The 17,782-nt window shown below is 45.1% G+C and overlaps 1 protein-coding gene across 2 annotated transcripts; it reads left to right on the forward strand.

Moving 5' to 3' along the window:
- Window positions 1-2,868: 2,868 nt before the first annotated feature.
- LOC128594375 (glutathione S-transferase A3-like) lies at window positions 2,869-17,577 on the forward strand. 2 transcript variants are annotated; one of them, XM_053603103.1, is made up of 8 exons: window positions 3,023-3,062; window positions 5,621-5,674; window positions 7,798-7,903; window positions 11,162-11,213; window positions 12,618-12,750; window positions 14,977-15,118; window positions 16,285-16,416; window positions 17,092-17,577. In XM_053603103.1, exons 3-8 carry the CDS (start codon window positions 7,817-7,819, stop codon window positions 17,212-17,214), a joined length of 669 nt encoding a protein of 222 aa, XP_053459078.1. In that variant the 5' UTR covers window positions 3,023-3,062; window positions 5,621-5,674; window positions 7,798-7,816; the 3' UTR covers window positions 17,215-17,577. The 2 variants fall into 2 exon arrangements, with proteins under 2 accessions (XP_053459077.1, XP_053459078.1); XM_053603102.1 differs by lacking the exon at window positions 5,621-5,674 and having other exon boundaries at window positions 2,869-3,062.
- Window positions 17,578-17,782: the final 205 nt, after the last annotated feature.

Genomic DNA, 17,782 nt, shown 5'->3' on the forward strand with positions numbered 1-17,782 from the left:
CCAACCACCCTGAGTTGATTAATTCACATGAATGCCTGTATCAAAACATCATACTTACCCTGTAAGGATATACAACCATTGTGTAGTCATGATCATTAAAAATAAAAAATATATATAAAAAACAGTCAGCTGTGATGCCACAGCACTCTACTGAGGTTGACAAAGTGAGACTCTATCTCTGAAAAATAAAATAAATTAAAAAAAAAAAAAACCAGTCTCCACTGCCTTGCAGAGAAAAAGAGTCTAGCTGACTTTTTTTTTTCCATTTAAACTTTAATTATCAACCTTGAAAAGGAATACATTAACCAGTTATTTTGTGATAAGAAGATGACTTGGTGTTTTTCTTTTCATCTAGTAGGGAGGCCTCGGGCATTAGCTTTGCCCTAACCTGGCTCTACCCCTTTCACTGGAAGGAGGTTTATGGAAATGACAAGTAAGCTTATAGTCACAACAGGAACTTGTATTAAGTTAACTGAGTCAGGAGAGTGACAAGAAAATAAGTACGGAGCTTATAAGAATATCTTTTGCTCTAAGCCAAAAAATACATATAACATGAGAAAAATAGTGTGCTCTTGGTGTTGAATTTGTTTCTCACAGAGGCATGTGCTAGCAATTGAACAAAGACCTAAGTATTCTGTATTTAGATAACCAGACGTAGTTTCTCACTGGTCAGAGAAAAAGGTTAAAACTGTGTGTGTGTGGTGGTTAATGTACATACACGTATTTCTCACCAGGGAAGGCCACGGAGCACTGACAGCCCAGAAGCAGTGCACACACAGGGTGCTCAGACCCTAATTTTCAAATACCTTCTCCAACAGAAGGAAGCCAGGATCTTTGGAGAAACAGCTGACTTCAGAGCTGGGCAGAGAAAATATAAGAAAAGCCTGGAACATCTTTGGTGCAGAAAATCTCTGGAAATGCTCACCAAGGAGGGGGCTTGTCATGAAGGACACAGAGACCCACCTGAAGGAGCTTCCACAAGCAAAGCTGGAGCAGCGTGGGTAACAAATTATACACAGGCACAGTCTAGACTGTGATCTTCAGAGTAAAAGGTCCATAAGCCCGTCATGACGTTAGTCAATCACTGAAGGAATAGATGAAGAAAGAAAGAGGGGCGGAAAAGAGAAAGAAAGAAGGGCTAGCTCTGCTTTAGAAGAATTCCAATGACTAAATGTAGATGGAGGGAACTAGAAAGTCACCATTAGACAAAGATTACAGTGGCATTTACTGCCGATGAGATCCTTAGTGAATACTGAAGTTCCAGGGTGGAAACTTACTTTGGAACAGTATTTGCACAGTCACAAAGTATCTCCCATAAGATATTTATTAATTGTGAGGAGGTAAATAGTAATGTTGCAGTTAAATATCTGGAAGACACTACTGTAATCAAGAGATTAAGGTTATTACTGCTGTTAATACGGTACACTTTGTCTATGATCTGATATTCTATGATCTGATATTCTATATGTCAATATCTATTGATATTCTACAAATATCTTGAGAAGGCAACGGCAAAACTCTTGTGATGTTTTTCAGAAAATGTATAAATTCTATCCAGCTATGAGAAAACAACCGATAGATTCAAACTGAGGTATATTCCACAAAGTAACTGACCAGGAATCTATAAAAGGCGGAGGAAGTGTCACAGACTGGGGGTAACTAAGGAGACAAGACACTAGGCCTGTAGCCCTAGCACTTTGGAAAAGGGAGGATCACTTGAGCTCAGGAGTTGGAGGCTGCAGGGAGCTATGACCTTATCACTGCACTCCAGCCCGGGTGACAGAGGAAAATGCTGTCTGCAAAAAAAAAAAAAAAAAAAAAATGCAGTTAGGGGTTGTGGCTGGGATCTTGAAGTAGAAAAGGGGCATTGCTTGAAAAATGATAGTGAAATCCAAATAAGGGCGGAATTAGTATTATGTCAGTAATAAATGCCTGGTTCTGATCCTTGTACCATAGTTATGTAAGATGTTAATATCAGAGAACACCAGGTAAAGGGCATTAGAGAACTCTGTACCAGTTTTGCAAGTTTTCCGTAATATAAATAATTACATAAAAAAGGTTTCAAAGATACACATTAAACTGTTGGTTGAAGCAGATCAAAATCTGGGCTTTACTTCAAATTTTATTGACAATCAGGGAAGCAAGGTGAGGTCCATCCTGCTCAGGGACTGCTCTCTGCACATGTGTGTGTGGCAGACGATTCACACTGGAAAAAGAGAAAGGACGTGGACGCATTAAGCCCCTTCCATATGCCGAGTGCTGCCCTCAGCCATGGGCACTGGGCAGCCCTGCCCTCAGGAGCTCACGGTCAACAAGGGAAAAGCAGATACTGAACACAGAGTGTGGGGAGAGGGATGTGAGAGGGAAGGACAGGATGTCTGGGAGGAGGGGGGAAGAGTGTGTTCCAGTCGGAAGCAACAGTGTGTCGGGGGAAGAGTGTGTTCCAGTCAGCAGAGACCGTGTGTCAGGGGCCTTGGGCTAGAGAGAAAGGCCAACATGTCCCCTGCAGAGAAGGATCCACAAATGACCCAGAGAATGCAGCTGAGTCTCCCCACCGAGGGCTGGGACAACTCAGCTAGGTTCTTGGCACCTACAGAATTTTGCTAAGGCGTTCATAATTGAGTCCTCTTTACAAACATAGATGCCGTCTCACCAGTCTCTCCATCAAGTCCTCCTTTCTGCCACCACACTCTCTGTCCTCCTCCCCCCACAGGGTTCCTCCTCTGCCCTAAACCTGCAGCCTATTTACTGAGACTCTCCTTAAGGGGTGTTCAAAGAAGCTGGTCCCCAGCGACCTTCTGAGGCAGCCCAATAGCCCTGACATCCAAATCCCTTGTCAGTGCATTTATAGGGGGTGTCTTGAAATGAAAGATCGCTGACTTCATGCCTCCTAGTCTAGCAAGGAACTCTGGAGCCTCAGGGCTGTGGGAGTGGCTGTTCCCCAGGGGCCGCCCCTGCAGTGGGCAGAAGTGCCACAGTATTAAAGCAGCTGCCACACAGGACACACAGATCAGGAGGTGGCCGGCAGGAGCTGAGCAGAGACCCAGCCAGGACTTAATCAGGTGAGTCCTGACCTGAGGGATCTTCCTGACTGTTCTCCCTCGTGCTTCCCTAGGAAAGCAGGGGACGTGTGTTACTCTGGGTGGGTACTTTGTGTTCCCATTGTGTCTTCTTCGTGTGCCCAGGGGACAATCAAGCATTGATTAGTCGTTCCTGAAGGACATTATACAAAAATCAGGTTCAGGAATTCAGAAAAGCAGAGCAGTGACTTGGATGGTATGAGACAGGAGAGAGTGACATCCCTGTGGGTGATCAGTAAATGCCACCATGCCAGTGTCAGAGGTGTCCTGGATCTTACTTTCAATTTGTTACACCGTTATTAGAAGGTAGTGGCGTGATTCAGACAGGGGGCAACACGCAGTCACTCTGGATTTACATTTGGACCCCCAAATGGGTGACCCACTTGAGCAATGAAAAGAAACTGTACCCAGTGGTTGGTTTCCTCTCCTGTCTGTGATCCCCACCTCCGGGTGGGAAACCTGTCATCAATGCCTGCCAATTAGGGTCTAAATCTGTACGTTCGTAATCACCTTCACAGGCATCAGGCTATTGTCCCCATGAGTCACTTCAGGATTGTCCACCAAGTGCTGAGCTGTGTTCCCTCCTCCTCCTCCTCCCCTTCCCCTCATCCTCTTCTTCCTTTTCTTCCTCTTAGTTGTTCAGTGTTCCTGGGACCAAAGGCTGAGCAGGGTTTAAAGTCTAAAACTGCAAATAGATCTAGACGGAGAGGATGCAAGTGGATGTGGATTTAGATCTTAGAGTAACTAAAGAATTTGTGAACGTTGATGCCCTCCCCTTGAGTTCTGGGTCCAACAGAGCATTTGTAAAATCCTTCTACTGGCCAAATTAAACGTTTCCCTGTGTCACCTTGGGAAAATAATCTTTTGTGTTGTGTCCATAGTCACTATGTTTTTCATATATGGACAAGTTTCATTGCTTTGTTAAATATTGTTTAAACATCTGAGTGGCGGATTTCATAATCAGGTTTGTTTATTTAATTACCATGACGTTAGTTGTTATTTAATTGTTATTAGTTGTTATCTGTACTAGTGTATTCTAAAATGATGAGTCCTATGAAGGAAAAGCTAAAAAGGAAAAGAAGAAAGGAAGAAAGGAAGGGAGGGAGGGAGGAAAGGAAAATAAAAGAAAAAAGAAAGGAAAAGAAAAGAAAGAAAGAAAGAAAGAGAGGAACAAAGAAAGAAGAGATAGCTCTTGATTTAGCTTTGTCATATCCTATGTAGTGACAACTGAACTTTGAGTGATGTCCCCATGCGTGTAGACTATGACAACTTCTGTGCTTCCTGAGAGCTCCTGGAGGTGAGGGCACATAAATGCAACCTTCTACAGGTGTGAAAATTCATTGAGATACAACAGGAAGAAACTAGTCTGAATGTCACTAACCAGCCAGCTGGCAAATCTCATGCACTCTTTCTGGTTTTCAACATATGCATCACAAAGTTGTTGGAAGAACTGACTTCTCAAACTCTCCTAGATCTATAACTTGGGATGTCATGAGGGTGGGGCCCAAAGGAGAGAAAGAGCCCAAATGACCCCCAAAGGAGAGAAAGAGCACCCCATGTTTGTAAGAGGAAGGGCTTTATTTCAGCCAGGAGATGAACAGCATAGAAGAATTCAAAATGGCCATGCTCTCCGACTGGCTTGGTCTTTCCCTTTTTATCTCCAGTCAAAAAGTTGTGGCCCATGGGTACCTTTCTCATGGGTCAGTTTGACTCAAGCTGGAGAAGTGGGCTCTGGCTTTTACAGAATCTCAGGCTTTCATAGAAGCAGAAGCAAGCATCAGCCTCCAAGTCCCAGGAAGTTAAGGTTTTACAAATTCCTAAGAGGTGAGTCACCCTGGGGAGGACCTCACAAGTGTATCCTTGGGGTCTCCTTGAGAAGACTTCTGTTCTTTTAGACCTTATTTTTCTGGGTATCCTCCCATGAGGGGAGAGCTACATGTAAGTAGAACATACATGGTAGAGCCTCTGTAAGTTGACCACCCAAGGGGACGTCCTGACTGGTCAGCATAGAGGTGGTCAACATGAGGAATGAGGCCGACTGTCCTAACACGTACATGTGGTTTGTGTCCGGACTGTGAAAGTTAGGTCAGCTGAAGGAGGTGGTCAATGCTGGTCAGTCAAGTCTGGAGGTTGTACTATAATTAGTACTTATGAGGCACAGGAAGTCACCAAGTAGGATGGAACATGGTGAGAGTCAGTCGTTCCTACAATAATTGCCAATTAGAAAAAACTGATAAAATAAGGATCTTATACAGGAAACCCTTAGAATCACACAGAGACCCTTGAAAAACTACACTGGTGTTGGACCTCTGCAGGGTAAAATAGAATTCAGAAGGAAAAAAAAGAGTGCCCAAGGAAGAAGATATTGAAACAGTAATAAAGAGCAAGCACTTTCAAATATGCAATGAACAGATTTTTGGACTGGCCCTCTCCTATCCTCTGAGGCAATTTTCTTTATTACCTACTTAGTCCCCCCTCCCACCCCCCAAACCTGTCCCTGCCTAAGAATTGTTCTATTGTTACTTGAATTTCTTCTTCAGCAGGTCCTTGGCCTTGAGGATTCAAAGAATAAACCCATGGACCACTGATCAGTGGTAAGATAGGATTTTATTAGACAGAAAGTAATACAGAAGGAGCAAAAAGTACCAAAGCTTCTAGCAAAGGGGAAGACCTAAGTTGGAAGTCTCTCTCTTGAGCCCTCTGTCTAGGGGTCTATACTACATTTTTGGCTAGGACTTGGTAGGTGGAAAAACATCTCTTCAAAGTTAATGAGTACATTAACAAATGAATGAATGCAGTCCCTCCTCCTCTAGGGCAAAGTTACCAGGTCCTTGAAGTTTTTGTTTCTGGGAAGAGATTAGGATGTGTGCTCCCTACACAAGTTGAAACTATCCAAAACATTTCAAGCTGCTTTCTTCATGACCTTGCTAGAGCCCAGAGGGTGTGACCTGGAAAGGGCAGCCTGCTTGTGCCTAGAGATGGGTGTCTGATTTCTGAGCTCACTTGGGCCTAGAGAATGGGGTAGTCTCTCTGCAGTCCTGAGTGGGGGAATCCTGTATCACTATGATTTAATGCCTCCACCGTGATGACCTTTTTCGTTATCAAAAGAGCACCCACATGATAGAGTCAAGAGACTATTAGCTCTTTACTTGTTCATTCTGGAAACGCATGCCCTAAAATCTTAACAAAACCTCTTGAGAATTCAGTTCAGGGTGGCACCTATCTACCAGCTGAAAGGCTGATATGGTGTCTGTCTCTCCCAGGCCTCAGCAGAATTTTTCACAGAAACTCTGGATGTTAATTTCTCCGTGCCAGTTTCTCCCTGGGCCTCTGACTCCAGGTGGTCGGGAAAATCAATTCAATTGAATTGACTCTTGAGAAATTCAATTTCCATTGTGTTCGGACTACTTTCCACATGGCAACACTAACCCTCGCCTGACACTGTCGCTGACCTGGCCTGGCCACTGTGTGAGGTGATCCCTTTGGCTCCCATCTACAGGCTGCTCTCCAAGCACCAGGCAGTAGAGCCGTGGTTCTCAGCCAGGGTGATTTTGGTCCCAGGAGGACACCTGCCAATGTGTGGAGAGGATTCTGGTGTCATGATGGGTGGGGGCAGGGCACAGTGAGTGGAGTCCAGGGATGCTGCTTAGTAACATCCTCCAGGGCACAAGACAGACCCTCACAGCAAGACATACCCACCCACAGTGTCCACCGTGCAGGAGAGAGCAAGAACTCGCAAACGTTTTTAGCTGGTCCTGGTCACATGTATTTCTTGCATCTCACAACCCAGAGCACACAGTCACATATTCTCACTCACTCTCACACAACATAAAATGATGCTCTACATGCAAAAAAACTTACCCTTGGCACATGACACACACTGATGTTTTCTGTTACATGCAACTTTCTAGTGCCACCCAGAACCCACTGTGTTAACTATACAGCAAACTAGCAGGTGAAGACCCAAACGTGATAAAACACTGGGATAAGGAAACTCCAAGACTTTGGTGTCAAATAAAAAGTGGTAGATTTGTAACGTAGCATAACCTCAAAAGTATCAATGACCTCAACTGTAATGTTAGAGTAATAACAGGATCTACATGAAATATTCTTTATAACAAATAAATGTGGATAAAGTGAGAAATGGCATATTATGTGGTGGACATTAAACCAATGTTGGTTCTTTTTCTTATAACCTTAATATAACAACTAACCTTTTTTTAAAATTGTAAAATAAAATTCACGCAGAAGTGGGCTAATATACAAATCCAATAGGAAAAAGAAAATGAACATCTCCCTCTGTGGAGAAAATGAAGGTTTTGGCCATAGTAAGGACAAGATGAAGCCCCAGTTTTGCCTGCGAATAGGCAAAGAGCTGAAGAGCGACTCTGCTCCCTCAGGTGTCCCTGTCAGTGATGTCTTCTGGATTCCAGGCCCATCCCAGGCACCCAGGGTCTTCAGCTGTGTGGGATCCAGGCTGCCCTATTTAGGTTCTTAAAGAAAGGATGGATGGGACATGAGACTGGTTTGGTGCATTTTCATTATGGGGGGACTGATGGGTGATAATTTGGACCAAGGAATGTCTTCTAGGGACTCTTCCATTTCTGCCATGGGGAAGGCAGATCCTCCTTCTGGATTGTTGATGTTGTTCAGCCTTACATCCTGAAGTACGTTTAGCTTCTGTGGACACCTTCATTCATTTGTTCATTCATTACAGATACCAAGAGACTGCTGTCATGGCGGGGAAGCCCAAGCTTCACTACTACGATGGACGAGGCAGGATGGAGTCTATCCGGTGGCTCTTGGCTGCAGCTGGGGTAGAGGTAGGTTGGGACTTAGTTCAATGTCAGTTGGATCTAACATGGATGGTATCAAAATCCTTTTCTAAATAAGATGACCTATGTACAGTTTTGTCTTCAATGAAAATACCTCCAGTTATTAAGAAAAAAAGGAACTAAATTGACCAGTTGAAAATAAATCTGTCCATCCATGAGGAAATAAACAACTAAAAGATATTTTCAAAAGAAATGAAAGAAACATCAATTAACCAAAATGTGTGGACCTTATTTGGATGTAGATGTAAATAAAATATAAAATACAATTTATGACATTTATATAAAAATTAGAAACCTGAATGTTGATTGACTATTAGATGATATTGAAGAATTATTGTTAATTTTTTAGTATAATTGTGCCTGATTTTAGATATCATATTGTTATCATTAAAATAGTTGCTACGTTTTGGAGATACCTATTCAATGAGATCATAGGATACTGATAGGGTACCCCAGATTTATTTCATATCATGACAGAGGTGGAGAGAAGTTGGGCATATAATGAAAGCCTGAGTTGGTAATTATTATTTATTTACTTTGTTTTTACTTCAGATTAATTTGAGGATACCAACAATTAGGTTACATGTGTGCATTTGTGAGGTAGAGTTCCTGTTGTAGTTGTGTCCCACACCCAGGAGGTGTGCTGTACGCCCTCACGGTGTGCCCGTGAAGTGGGGTTACACCCTGAGTTGGTAATTATTTAAGCTAGGTGACCAAACAGTATGGATCATTGTATGTAATATATATTTTCATGTATGCTGCCAATTTTCATACTAAAAAGGCAAAATACATAAGAAACTGAATGTAATTAAAGTTAAAATATAAAGCACAATGTGGGGGAAGGAGGGTGTTGATTGTAACAAACATCCTGTTAAATATGGAGTAAACTCATTCATCAATTATTTTGCTGAGCATCTATTAAGTGCCAGGCGCTGTGTGAGGCCCTGGGGTAGACAGTGAACAGGACAGGCTTGGTCCCTCCCTAGAGCAGCCTGCTCAGCTCTGAGGATGCAGGCAAGTGACAAGGTGATTAAAGTGAGGAGTGGGGGCCTCTAGGAGGACACCCAAGCATTCCACAGGGTGACAAGGCCCTTCTTCCCAGGGTCTGAACAGGAAATACTGGTGATTCTGTGGAGTGCTGCCCTCTGGAGGTGTCCGTGGGAAAACACTCCCCAGTGCAGACTGAGGTGCTCAGCCAGTGTGTGGGGAGAAAGGCAGGGACAAGCTCAGGAGGGCTTGTCCCTCAGGAGGGAGCGCAAAGGGAGGCTGTCAGGGTGGGGTGTGTTCTGTGAAGAGACCTCGGAATGTGCGCCCTTTAGCCCCATGGCCACGTGAGGCCCTGAGTCTGGGGGATGCACTTTCTCCACAGCTTCATGGACGTGTGGGGCTCTACCCTGATCCTTTCTCAGTGTCATGGAGACACAGCAAATCCACAGAGTGCCATTCCAGGTGGTTTACTTTTTTTTTTTTTTTTAATTGAGACAGAGTCTCACTTTGTCACTGTTGGTAGAGTGCTGTGGCATCACGGCTTACAGCAACTTCAAACTCTTGGGCTCAAGCAATCCTCTTGCCTCAGCCTCCTGAGTAGCTTGAACTACAGGCACCTGCCACAAAGTCCGGCAGTTTTTCCTGTTTAGTAGAGATGGGGTCTTGTTCTTGCTTAGGGTGGTTTTGAACTCCTGAGCTCAAGTAATCCACCTGCCTTGGCCGCCCAGAGCATCATAGGTGGGAGCCACTGTGCCTAGCCCAGGTTGTTACTGTCTACAAATGAAAGTAACACAGTGGTCCGAGTGTTAGCGTTGTGGTTCAAGTGCTTGTTAGAACCCTCAGCAGGATGAGCGCAGGTCAGGAGGTGCAGCGAGCAGGGCAGAGGGCACCCAGGCTCCCTGGTCTCCATCCCAGCTTAAGGGAAGCCTGGGGAGTCGTGGAGCAGGGAGTGCAGACCGGAAGCCCTGGCTCGGGCTCTGGGCTCCCAAAGACTCATCGTTACCATCATGTCCGTCCGTTTCCTGAGCTACATCACAGTGGTGGCTGGGCAAGGTGGCTCAGGCCTGTAATGCTAACACTCTGGGAGGCTGAGGCAGGAGGATCTCTTGAGGCCAGGAGTTTGAGACCAGTTTGAGCAAGAGGGAGACCCCAACTCTATAAAAAAAAACAAAAAACACAAAAACGTTAGTCAGGCCTGGCAGCTGTCTCCCCTATACTCCTAGCTACTTAGAAGGTTGAGGCAGAAGGATCATTTGAGCCTAGCAGTTTGAAGTTGCAGTGAGCTATGGTGACATCACTGGACCCCAGCCCGGTTGACATTCAAAGACACTCTTTCATAAAAACCAACAAAACAAACAAAAACACATTGCAGTAGCCCCAGCTACTTGGGAGGCTGAGGCAAGAGAATCGCTTAAGCCCAAGAGTTTGAAGTTGCTGTGAGCTGTGACACCATGTCACCGTACCAAAGGCAACAAAGTGAGACTGCCTCAAAAAAAAAACAAAACAAAACATTGCACTGGACAACTCCACGCCACCTCCTGTAGTGACCATCCCTCTGTGTGTTTTTAACCAAATGTTTTGTTAATCACTGGCGTGAGCCACTGTCTACAAATGAAAGTAACACAGTGGTCCTCACAGTGTGAGGGTTACACACACCTCATTATTCATACACTTATTCATTTATACCTATATTATGATCTTGTGTGATCACAGATGGACAAGTCTGTTCCATAAGTATGTTAGAAAACTCCAAATTCCTAACCTTTTCTAGGTTAAGAAGCCCTTTTAAACTATGAAAGGAGAAACAGTGTTAGAAATTACAGTGCAGACCGTGGTGGCAGAAGCTTAAATGGCTGTTGGCCTTGGGCACGCTCCATGCTGGCAGACACAGGGTCTGTTCTGATATCTTTTGGAAGAAATGGGCCTTCCTCACATATCACAACATTTTAACTAAAATAACATGGCAGTTCCTTCCCTCCAGTGGCATCTACTTCCAAATCATGGCTGAGTCATGGACATTGGTGAGGTCAGGGTGGAGGTCAAGTGAAATACAAGCAGCAGCAGCTGTGTGCCGTGACACAGACCTTGATGGGTCTGCCCTAAATTTCCAAATGCTCATGACCAGATTAATCTATGTACCTGCAAATCTCAGAAATTTCCCCTTCACCATGTTATGTTCTGGACAAGGAGCTGTTCAAGTTAAAAGTCTATCATGCTTGGGGCGATCTAATAAGAACCGTTTACTATTTTTGTTTCCAGTTCGAAGAGATATTTTTACAATCGGCAGAAGATCTGGATAAGTTAAGGAATGGTAAGAACAAGCACTAAATGCCTCTGTGAGGGTAACTACTAGAAGGGAGATTTTAACATTGGCCAATGCCAGGGTGTGAGGGTGGGGTGGTGGTTGGGGATGGTGGAGAGGGAGAAAAGTGGTTCAGATGGAGGGGGGAAGGGCTCCTTGAACAGGTCTGGCAACCCTGGCAGGGCTCTGTGAGGATTTGCTAAAAGAACCACCCCCAGTGCTCTGAGATGCCCTCTCCCTGTCTCCTGCATTCTGCACCAGGAGTGAGCTAGGATCAGCTCAGGATCCCACACGGCCCTCCCCACGCAAGGACCCTCAAGGTCGTGCATTAGAGAAACATATAGGTCTTGAGGTCTTGAGTAAACATATCTTGAGTTCTTTACTCTTACCACATTGACAAAGTGACATCCCAGCAATATTACTGGCTTTGAAGAGCGCAAAAAGGAAACTATACATAGAAATTTCTCTTACAGCCGGGCACGGTGGCTCACACCTGTAATCACAGCACTCTGGGAGGTCGAGGCGGGTGAATTGCTTGAGCTCAGAGGTTCGAGACCAGCCTGAGCAAGAGGGAGACCCTGTCGCTAAAAATAGCCGGGCATTGTGGTGGGAGGCTGTAGTCTATTTGGGAGGCTGAAGCAAGAGAATCGCTTAAGCCCAAGAGTTGGAGGATACTGTGAGCTGTGATGCGACGGCACTCTACTGAGTGTGACAAAGTGAGACTCTGTCTCAAAAAAAAAAAAAATTTTTTTTTTCTCTTAGACCTGCGTTAAATGTTATGAACACCATGGGACTTATTTGGGGACTTCCCATTTTATATGACAATGCCATAGGCCACCCTGCTGTAGCCATTCCCAACTTGTCCTAAAATATCCATGAAGATGTATCAACACACAAAAAATATGGGGGATCTACTGTTTATTCAGGTAGGAAACAAAAAAAGTTAAAAAGCAAAATAGAGATTGATAAGAAAAAGGACTATAAGAAACGAAAAACAAAATGCACTTTCAGTTGAAAGGTTTTTTTTTTTTTTTGTAGAGACAGAGTCTCACTGTACTGCCCTCGGGTAGAGTGCCGTGGCCTCACACAGCTCACAGCAACCTCTAACTCTTTGGCTTACGCGATTCTCTTGCTCAGCCTCCAGAGCAGCTGGGACTACAGGCGCCCGCCACAACGCCCGGCTATTTTTTTGTTGCAGTTTGGCCAGGGCTGGGTTTGAACCCGCCACCCTCGGCATATGGGGCCGGCGCCCCACTCACTGAGCCACAGGTGCCGCCCCAGTTGAAAGGTTCTAAGACAATAACTGTTGTTTTATTTTTTAACCTTCCTTCATTGAACCAAATGTATTTTCATTGTAAAAAGAGTGGGGCCTGCAGACATCTCCTTCTCCTTTTGATTTTCTTTTCTCTCAAGATGGGAGTTTGATGTTCCAGCAAGTGCCCATGGTGGAGATTGATGGGATGAAGCTGGTGCAGACGAGGGCCATTCTCAACTACATCGCCAGCAAACACAACCTCTACGGGAAAGACATAAAGGAGAGAGCCCTGTAGGTACAGTTTCTGTCCCGACACCACCAGAGGACCCAGGACAGTGCAGGGGATCTGGACAGCAGTAGGCTGGGCCCTGGGCCTGTGTGTTGAGGTGCAGGATGGCAGAGTCCTGTGGACGTGGGGGAAGAGTAACATGGGAGGGGTAGGCAAGTGTGACATAGAAGAGGATGCAGCTCCCAATGTAGCTCCATGACAGAGGTTTCCAAACTCTCATGAGCCATGAACACAGGAGGGTGGTGGAATCATGATCTAGGAGTTCAGGTCTTTAGGAGCTGAGTTCCTGCCAATAGCTAGGGACAAAGGACAGAGTGTTTGAGTGTGTGTGGATGAAAGCTTGGGGATCAAAGGACCCAAAGGAACCAAATATTAAGTTTCAGAAATTACAAGAACGATGACCAGGTGCCTACGTTATCAACCAGTTATATGGACTGATCCACTTGACAAGGGTTAGTAGAGCCTGGTACCTAAGAAGCTGGGTTGAAGTTAATGTTTCAATTAAAGCCTGAAGCAGCCAGATGTATTCACTGTCACCAACACCCTGGGTTCTGCTCCCTGTCGTGATGGGACTTCATGACTCAAAAGAAAATCTGGTTGGAATCTCTCACCTTTCCTCACAAAGTTGAATACAGGGTTACTGGTGATCCAGCAATTTCTCTGCTAAGTATATGAGCCATATAAATCTAATAAAAGGTATGTAACTCAAATAACAGCAATATTGATGAAGCTAAAAAAGTGTAAACAGCCAGGCGGCACCTGTAGCTCAAGGAGTAGGGCATCAGCCCCATATACCAGGGGTGGTGGGTTCAAACCTGGCCCTGGCCAAAACTGCAAAAAAAAGAGTAAACAGCCCACTATCCACCAGCAGTTGAATGGAGAAACAAGTGTGCCAAGGGCGTGCACAGGGAATTATTTGGCCATGATAGGGGGTGAATGAAGTTCTGATGTTTGCTCAACATGGTTGACCTTACAGACATCTCATTGCATAAAAGAAACCAGACTCAGGGTGGCGCCTATGGCTCAGTGAGAAGGGCGCCGGCCCCATATACCGAGGGTGGAGGGTTCAAACTCAGCCCCGGCTGAACTGCAACCAAAAAGTAGCCGGGCGTTGTGGTGGGCGCCTGTAGTCCCAGCTGCTCAGGAGGCTGAGGCAGGAGTATCGTGGAAGCCCAAGAGCTAGAGGTTGCTGTGAGTCCTGTGACATCATGGCACTCCACTGAAGGCAGTAAGTGAGACTCTGTCTCTACAAAAAAAAAAAAAAGAAAAAGAAAGAAACCAGACCCAAGAGGCCACACTTTCTAGGATTTCTTCTGTATGAAATGGCCCGAATATTCAAACCTACAGAGGCAGAAAGTAAACTAATGGCTGCCTGGGGCTAGAGGAGTGGGGTTTGGAGTGACAAGAAGAACACTGACATCGGTACAGATTTTCTTTTCAGGGTTGAACAATTAGAATCTTGTGATATGTGCTAAATTCTGTAAATGTACCAAAAACTACAAAATAGTATACTTTAAAGGGGTGATAATTATAATATGTGAATATCTGGTAGTAAGTTGCTATTTTAAAAAGTATTGCAGAAAGCCCAGTTTGACAGAAAAGAGAAAAATGTCTCCTAGTTCACACCATTGCAACTGTGCACAAAACAGCACCAATGACGGGCACAGTGAAGTCGGGTCTGGAGAAAGGCAGACGTGGCTAGAGCAGGGCAGCAGCCCCTGGGGGGCGGTGGGAGCCTGGTTTATGGAAATAGTTGAAGAGCGGCTAATATTGTGCATAGAAACGGGCCTGGGGTGCAAAGCGATGAGGAGGCAGTGGAATGTGACCCAGATTTGTGTGCCCAGGATGCTCTGGAGGTCCCTGAGGCCGTTGGTCTCTGGCCACCGAATCACAGAACAAAACAAGCAGCAATAGAAATGGCAACTCTAGTGTCATGTTAGTCGTTACTTGCAGTGAATCCATCTATTTTTCTCATGACTGTGACTTGGGACAATCATTGATGCTCTTTGAACTCGTGTTTGATTATGTGATAACAAAAATGTTAGAAATGTATTTACACCAATTAAGGTGTTTTATATAACAAAAACCTATCAAATTGAATGACATATAGAACGTTCCTGCTGCAGATGAATTCCTTTCCACCAGCTGATACTCTGTTCCCTTAAAGTTTTAAATCACAAGGTCTAAGGTGGGAGACACTTGACAGTGAGGCTGTTTCTGTCTCTCAGGATTGACATGTATGTAGAAGGCATGGCAGACTGGAATGAAATGATTATTATGCTATTTGTCCATCCCCGCGAGGAACAAGATACCCAGCTTGCCTTGCTCAAACAGAAAACGACAGATCGCTATTTCCCTGCCTTTGAAAAAGTGAGTGAAGCTGTTCAGCCTTTCATGAGCCTGAGTTTAGAAGACCATAGAAAAATAGTGCCTGGGCATTCATGAGGCAGGGACCCTCATGGTCAGTGAGATTTCTTGACCTCCAAGGCAGCAATCTGCCTATAAAATATTTTATAAAATAGATAGTGAAGAAGAACTGGACCAATCATGCCCATGTTATAATTTTTCAGCAAAATTTCAATTACTAGACCCAAATCTAGAATTTTCTACTGAACAGAATTTTATGGTCATATTAGAATGTGGGCTGTGCACTCAGAGCCACTCTGGATGTAAGTTGAGACTAGAGTCTGAAAAACACCGTGGACATTTATTTAAGAGGAACAGGTGAATGCAACCTATCAGCAGATATTCTGGCATCAAGGGTAGAGACGTAAGAGACCAGATGCCCCTAGGAGAGCATTGTAACATTTCAGAGGTGGATGAGAAGTATCTAAACAGAAATGCTGATGCTGGGATAGGGAGTAGGATTATTATTATTTTTTTTTTTTTCCATTTCAAAATAAGTTGCAGGCATCAGTGCTGTTCACCCGTAGACACTTCAGTTTGGAGATTATAACACAGCGTAAGATAAGAGTCAGAGTCTAGTCTGCAAGGGAGGTGAGGAAGTCAAGGTCACCCAGGTTTACTTCAGATCCCCGAACACAGAGCAGGCCATGAGGAGGGAAGACACAGGAGAGAGGACTCCTGGGGGAAGGGGATGTCACGAAGGTGGGCTCGCTGCCCAAAGGAGGCTGCAGAGAGAGAGCAGAGCACACAGCCACATCCTGGCACATCAGGGCTGCACACATTAGGGCACTGGGTAGACAAAAACAAGGCACAGCAGGTGCTGAGACCCTGGGACACATGGGAGATGTAAGGACGGGTGGGGGTGGGAACACTGCAGGGATGTGGGAATGAGCAGAGGAAGCGGGAGCCTGGGCTTCACCCGGGGAGTGGAGCAGGAAACAGAGTCCTCCCTCTCAGCCATGAATCAGGGACCATGGAGGAAGGTCTGGCTCTCCAACCTGCCCAGTGAGGAAGCAGGGGTGGGAGGGTGAGGATGGAGAGGCTCGGCAGGGACGGGGGAGGCGGGTGGGGGAGCAGGTGTCCATCCTGACAGGGCCTGTGTGCCTGAACCGATTTCTTGAATTCCCCAGGTGTTAAAGAGCCATGGACAAGACTACCTTGTTGGCAACAGGCTGAGCCGGGCTGACATTCAACTGGTTGAACTTATCTATAACCTGGAAGAGTTTGATCCCAGCCTTACCACCAACTTCCCTCTGCTGAAGGTGATCGATTTCACTACTTCACAGTCTTCACAGAGGCAGCCCCACATCTGGGGTGGTAACATTCAGACCCCAACCTCCTCTAGGCCTTCTCTGCCCAAGTCTCTAAAACAAGCTTCCAGGTCTCTTCTGAAAAGACTCTTGTCATGCTAAGGAAAGCAGAGGTGGATGGTACCCCAAGAAGAATATTTCACTTTCTAGAATGTAAAGTATCTAGAATGTAAAGTACCACGCCCCAGCATCTCTCTCCCCACCCTCTATTCCATGGCATTCTCTGTGCTCGATTTCTCTGCAATTTTCTTCATCCCATGGGTGCTCTCGTCTTCCCACACCAGCCCTGTGTGAGCAGGTTTCTTCCCATCTGGTTTCCTCTCCTGGGCTCCAGGTCCTGCTGTCAGACCTCCTGTTTCTCTCTGGCCAGGCCTCCCCCACACTCCTAACCATCCCACTTCTACCTCCTGGTGGGAAAATTGATTTTGAGTGACCCCAAACTTACAATTAATTTTTGTCTTGATTTCCTACTCAGTTTTCTCTGGTGTCTGTTCCCCGCCCAAACACTGGTACTGCAGGAGAGGATGCAGTCTGTGTGTGCAGTTTTGGGGCTCAGATTTCCTGGGTTGTGCTGATAATTGGTTCAGTCTTTGAGGTTCTCTCTGAAGCTGTGATTTGTGCACGCAGGCCCTGAAAACCAGAATCAGTAACCTGCCGACTGTGAAGAAGTTTCTGCAGCCTGGCAGCCAGCGGAAGCCTCATGAGGATATGAAAAGCATGGAAAAAACATTGAAGATTTTTAGGATGTAATAAAGCAGGCATGGAAGCAAAGCAAATGCCAAACCAATCTAGTAATATTTAGCAACAATGTGATGCTAGCCTCATGCTGATGGAGGCTGTTGTGAAGCTAATAAACTTTGCAAATTATTTGCCATCAAGCAAAAAAACCTCCCATGAGCAAACTTAATTAAAATTCATTCTTTTTGGGTGGCGCCTGTGGCTCAAAGGAGTAGGGCGACGGCCCCATATGCTGGAGGTGGTGGGTTCAAATCCAGTCCAGTCAAAAGCTGCAAAAAAAAAAAAATCATTCTTTTTCATTAGGATCTGATATCAGATTCCCAATGTCCTGACCTACCTCTCTCTTGGAATTAAAAACGCAGTACAAAAGGAAAATGTGCATTAAGTGGCTTGTTTCACTTCTGCGCAAATTCTGCTGTAACATTTGTTATACAGCCTAGCATAAAATTATCCATAGAAATTCACACCTGACATTTGCAGGTGTATCTTGGAAAAGCGTTACCATTCTGAGGAGCAGCATAACAAAATTTTCTTATCTTGGAGAGCCATGTTACTTCTGATAACAAAGATCTTCTGTCTT

This window comes from Nycticebus coucang, chromosome 9 (genome assembly GCF_027406575.1).
Source record: "Nycticebus coucang isolate mNycCou1 chromosome 9, mNycCou1.pri, whole genome shotgun sequence".
NCBI classification, from domain to species: Eukaryota; Metazoa; Chordata; class Mammalia; order Primates; family Lorisidae; genus Nycticebus; species Nycticebus coucang.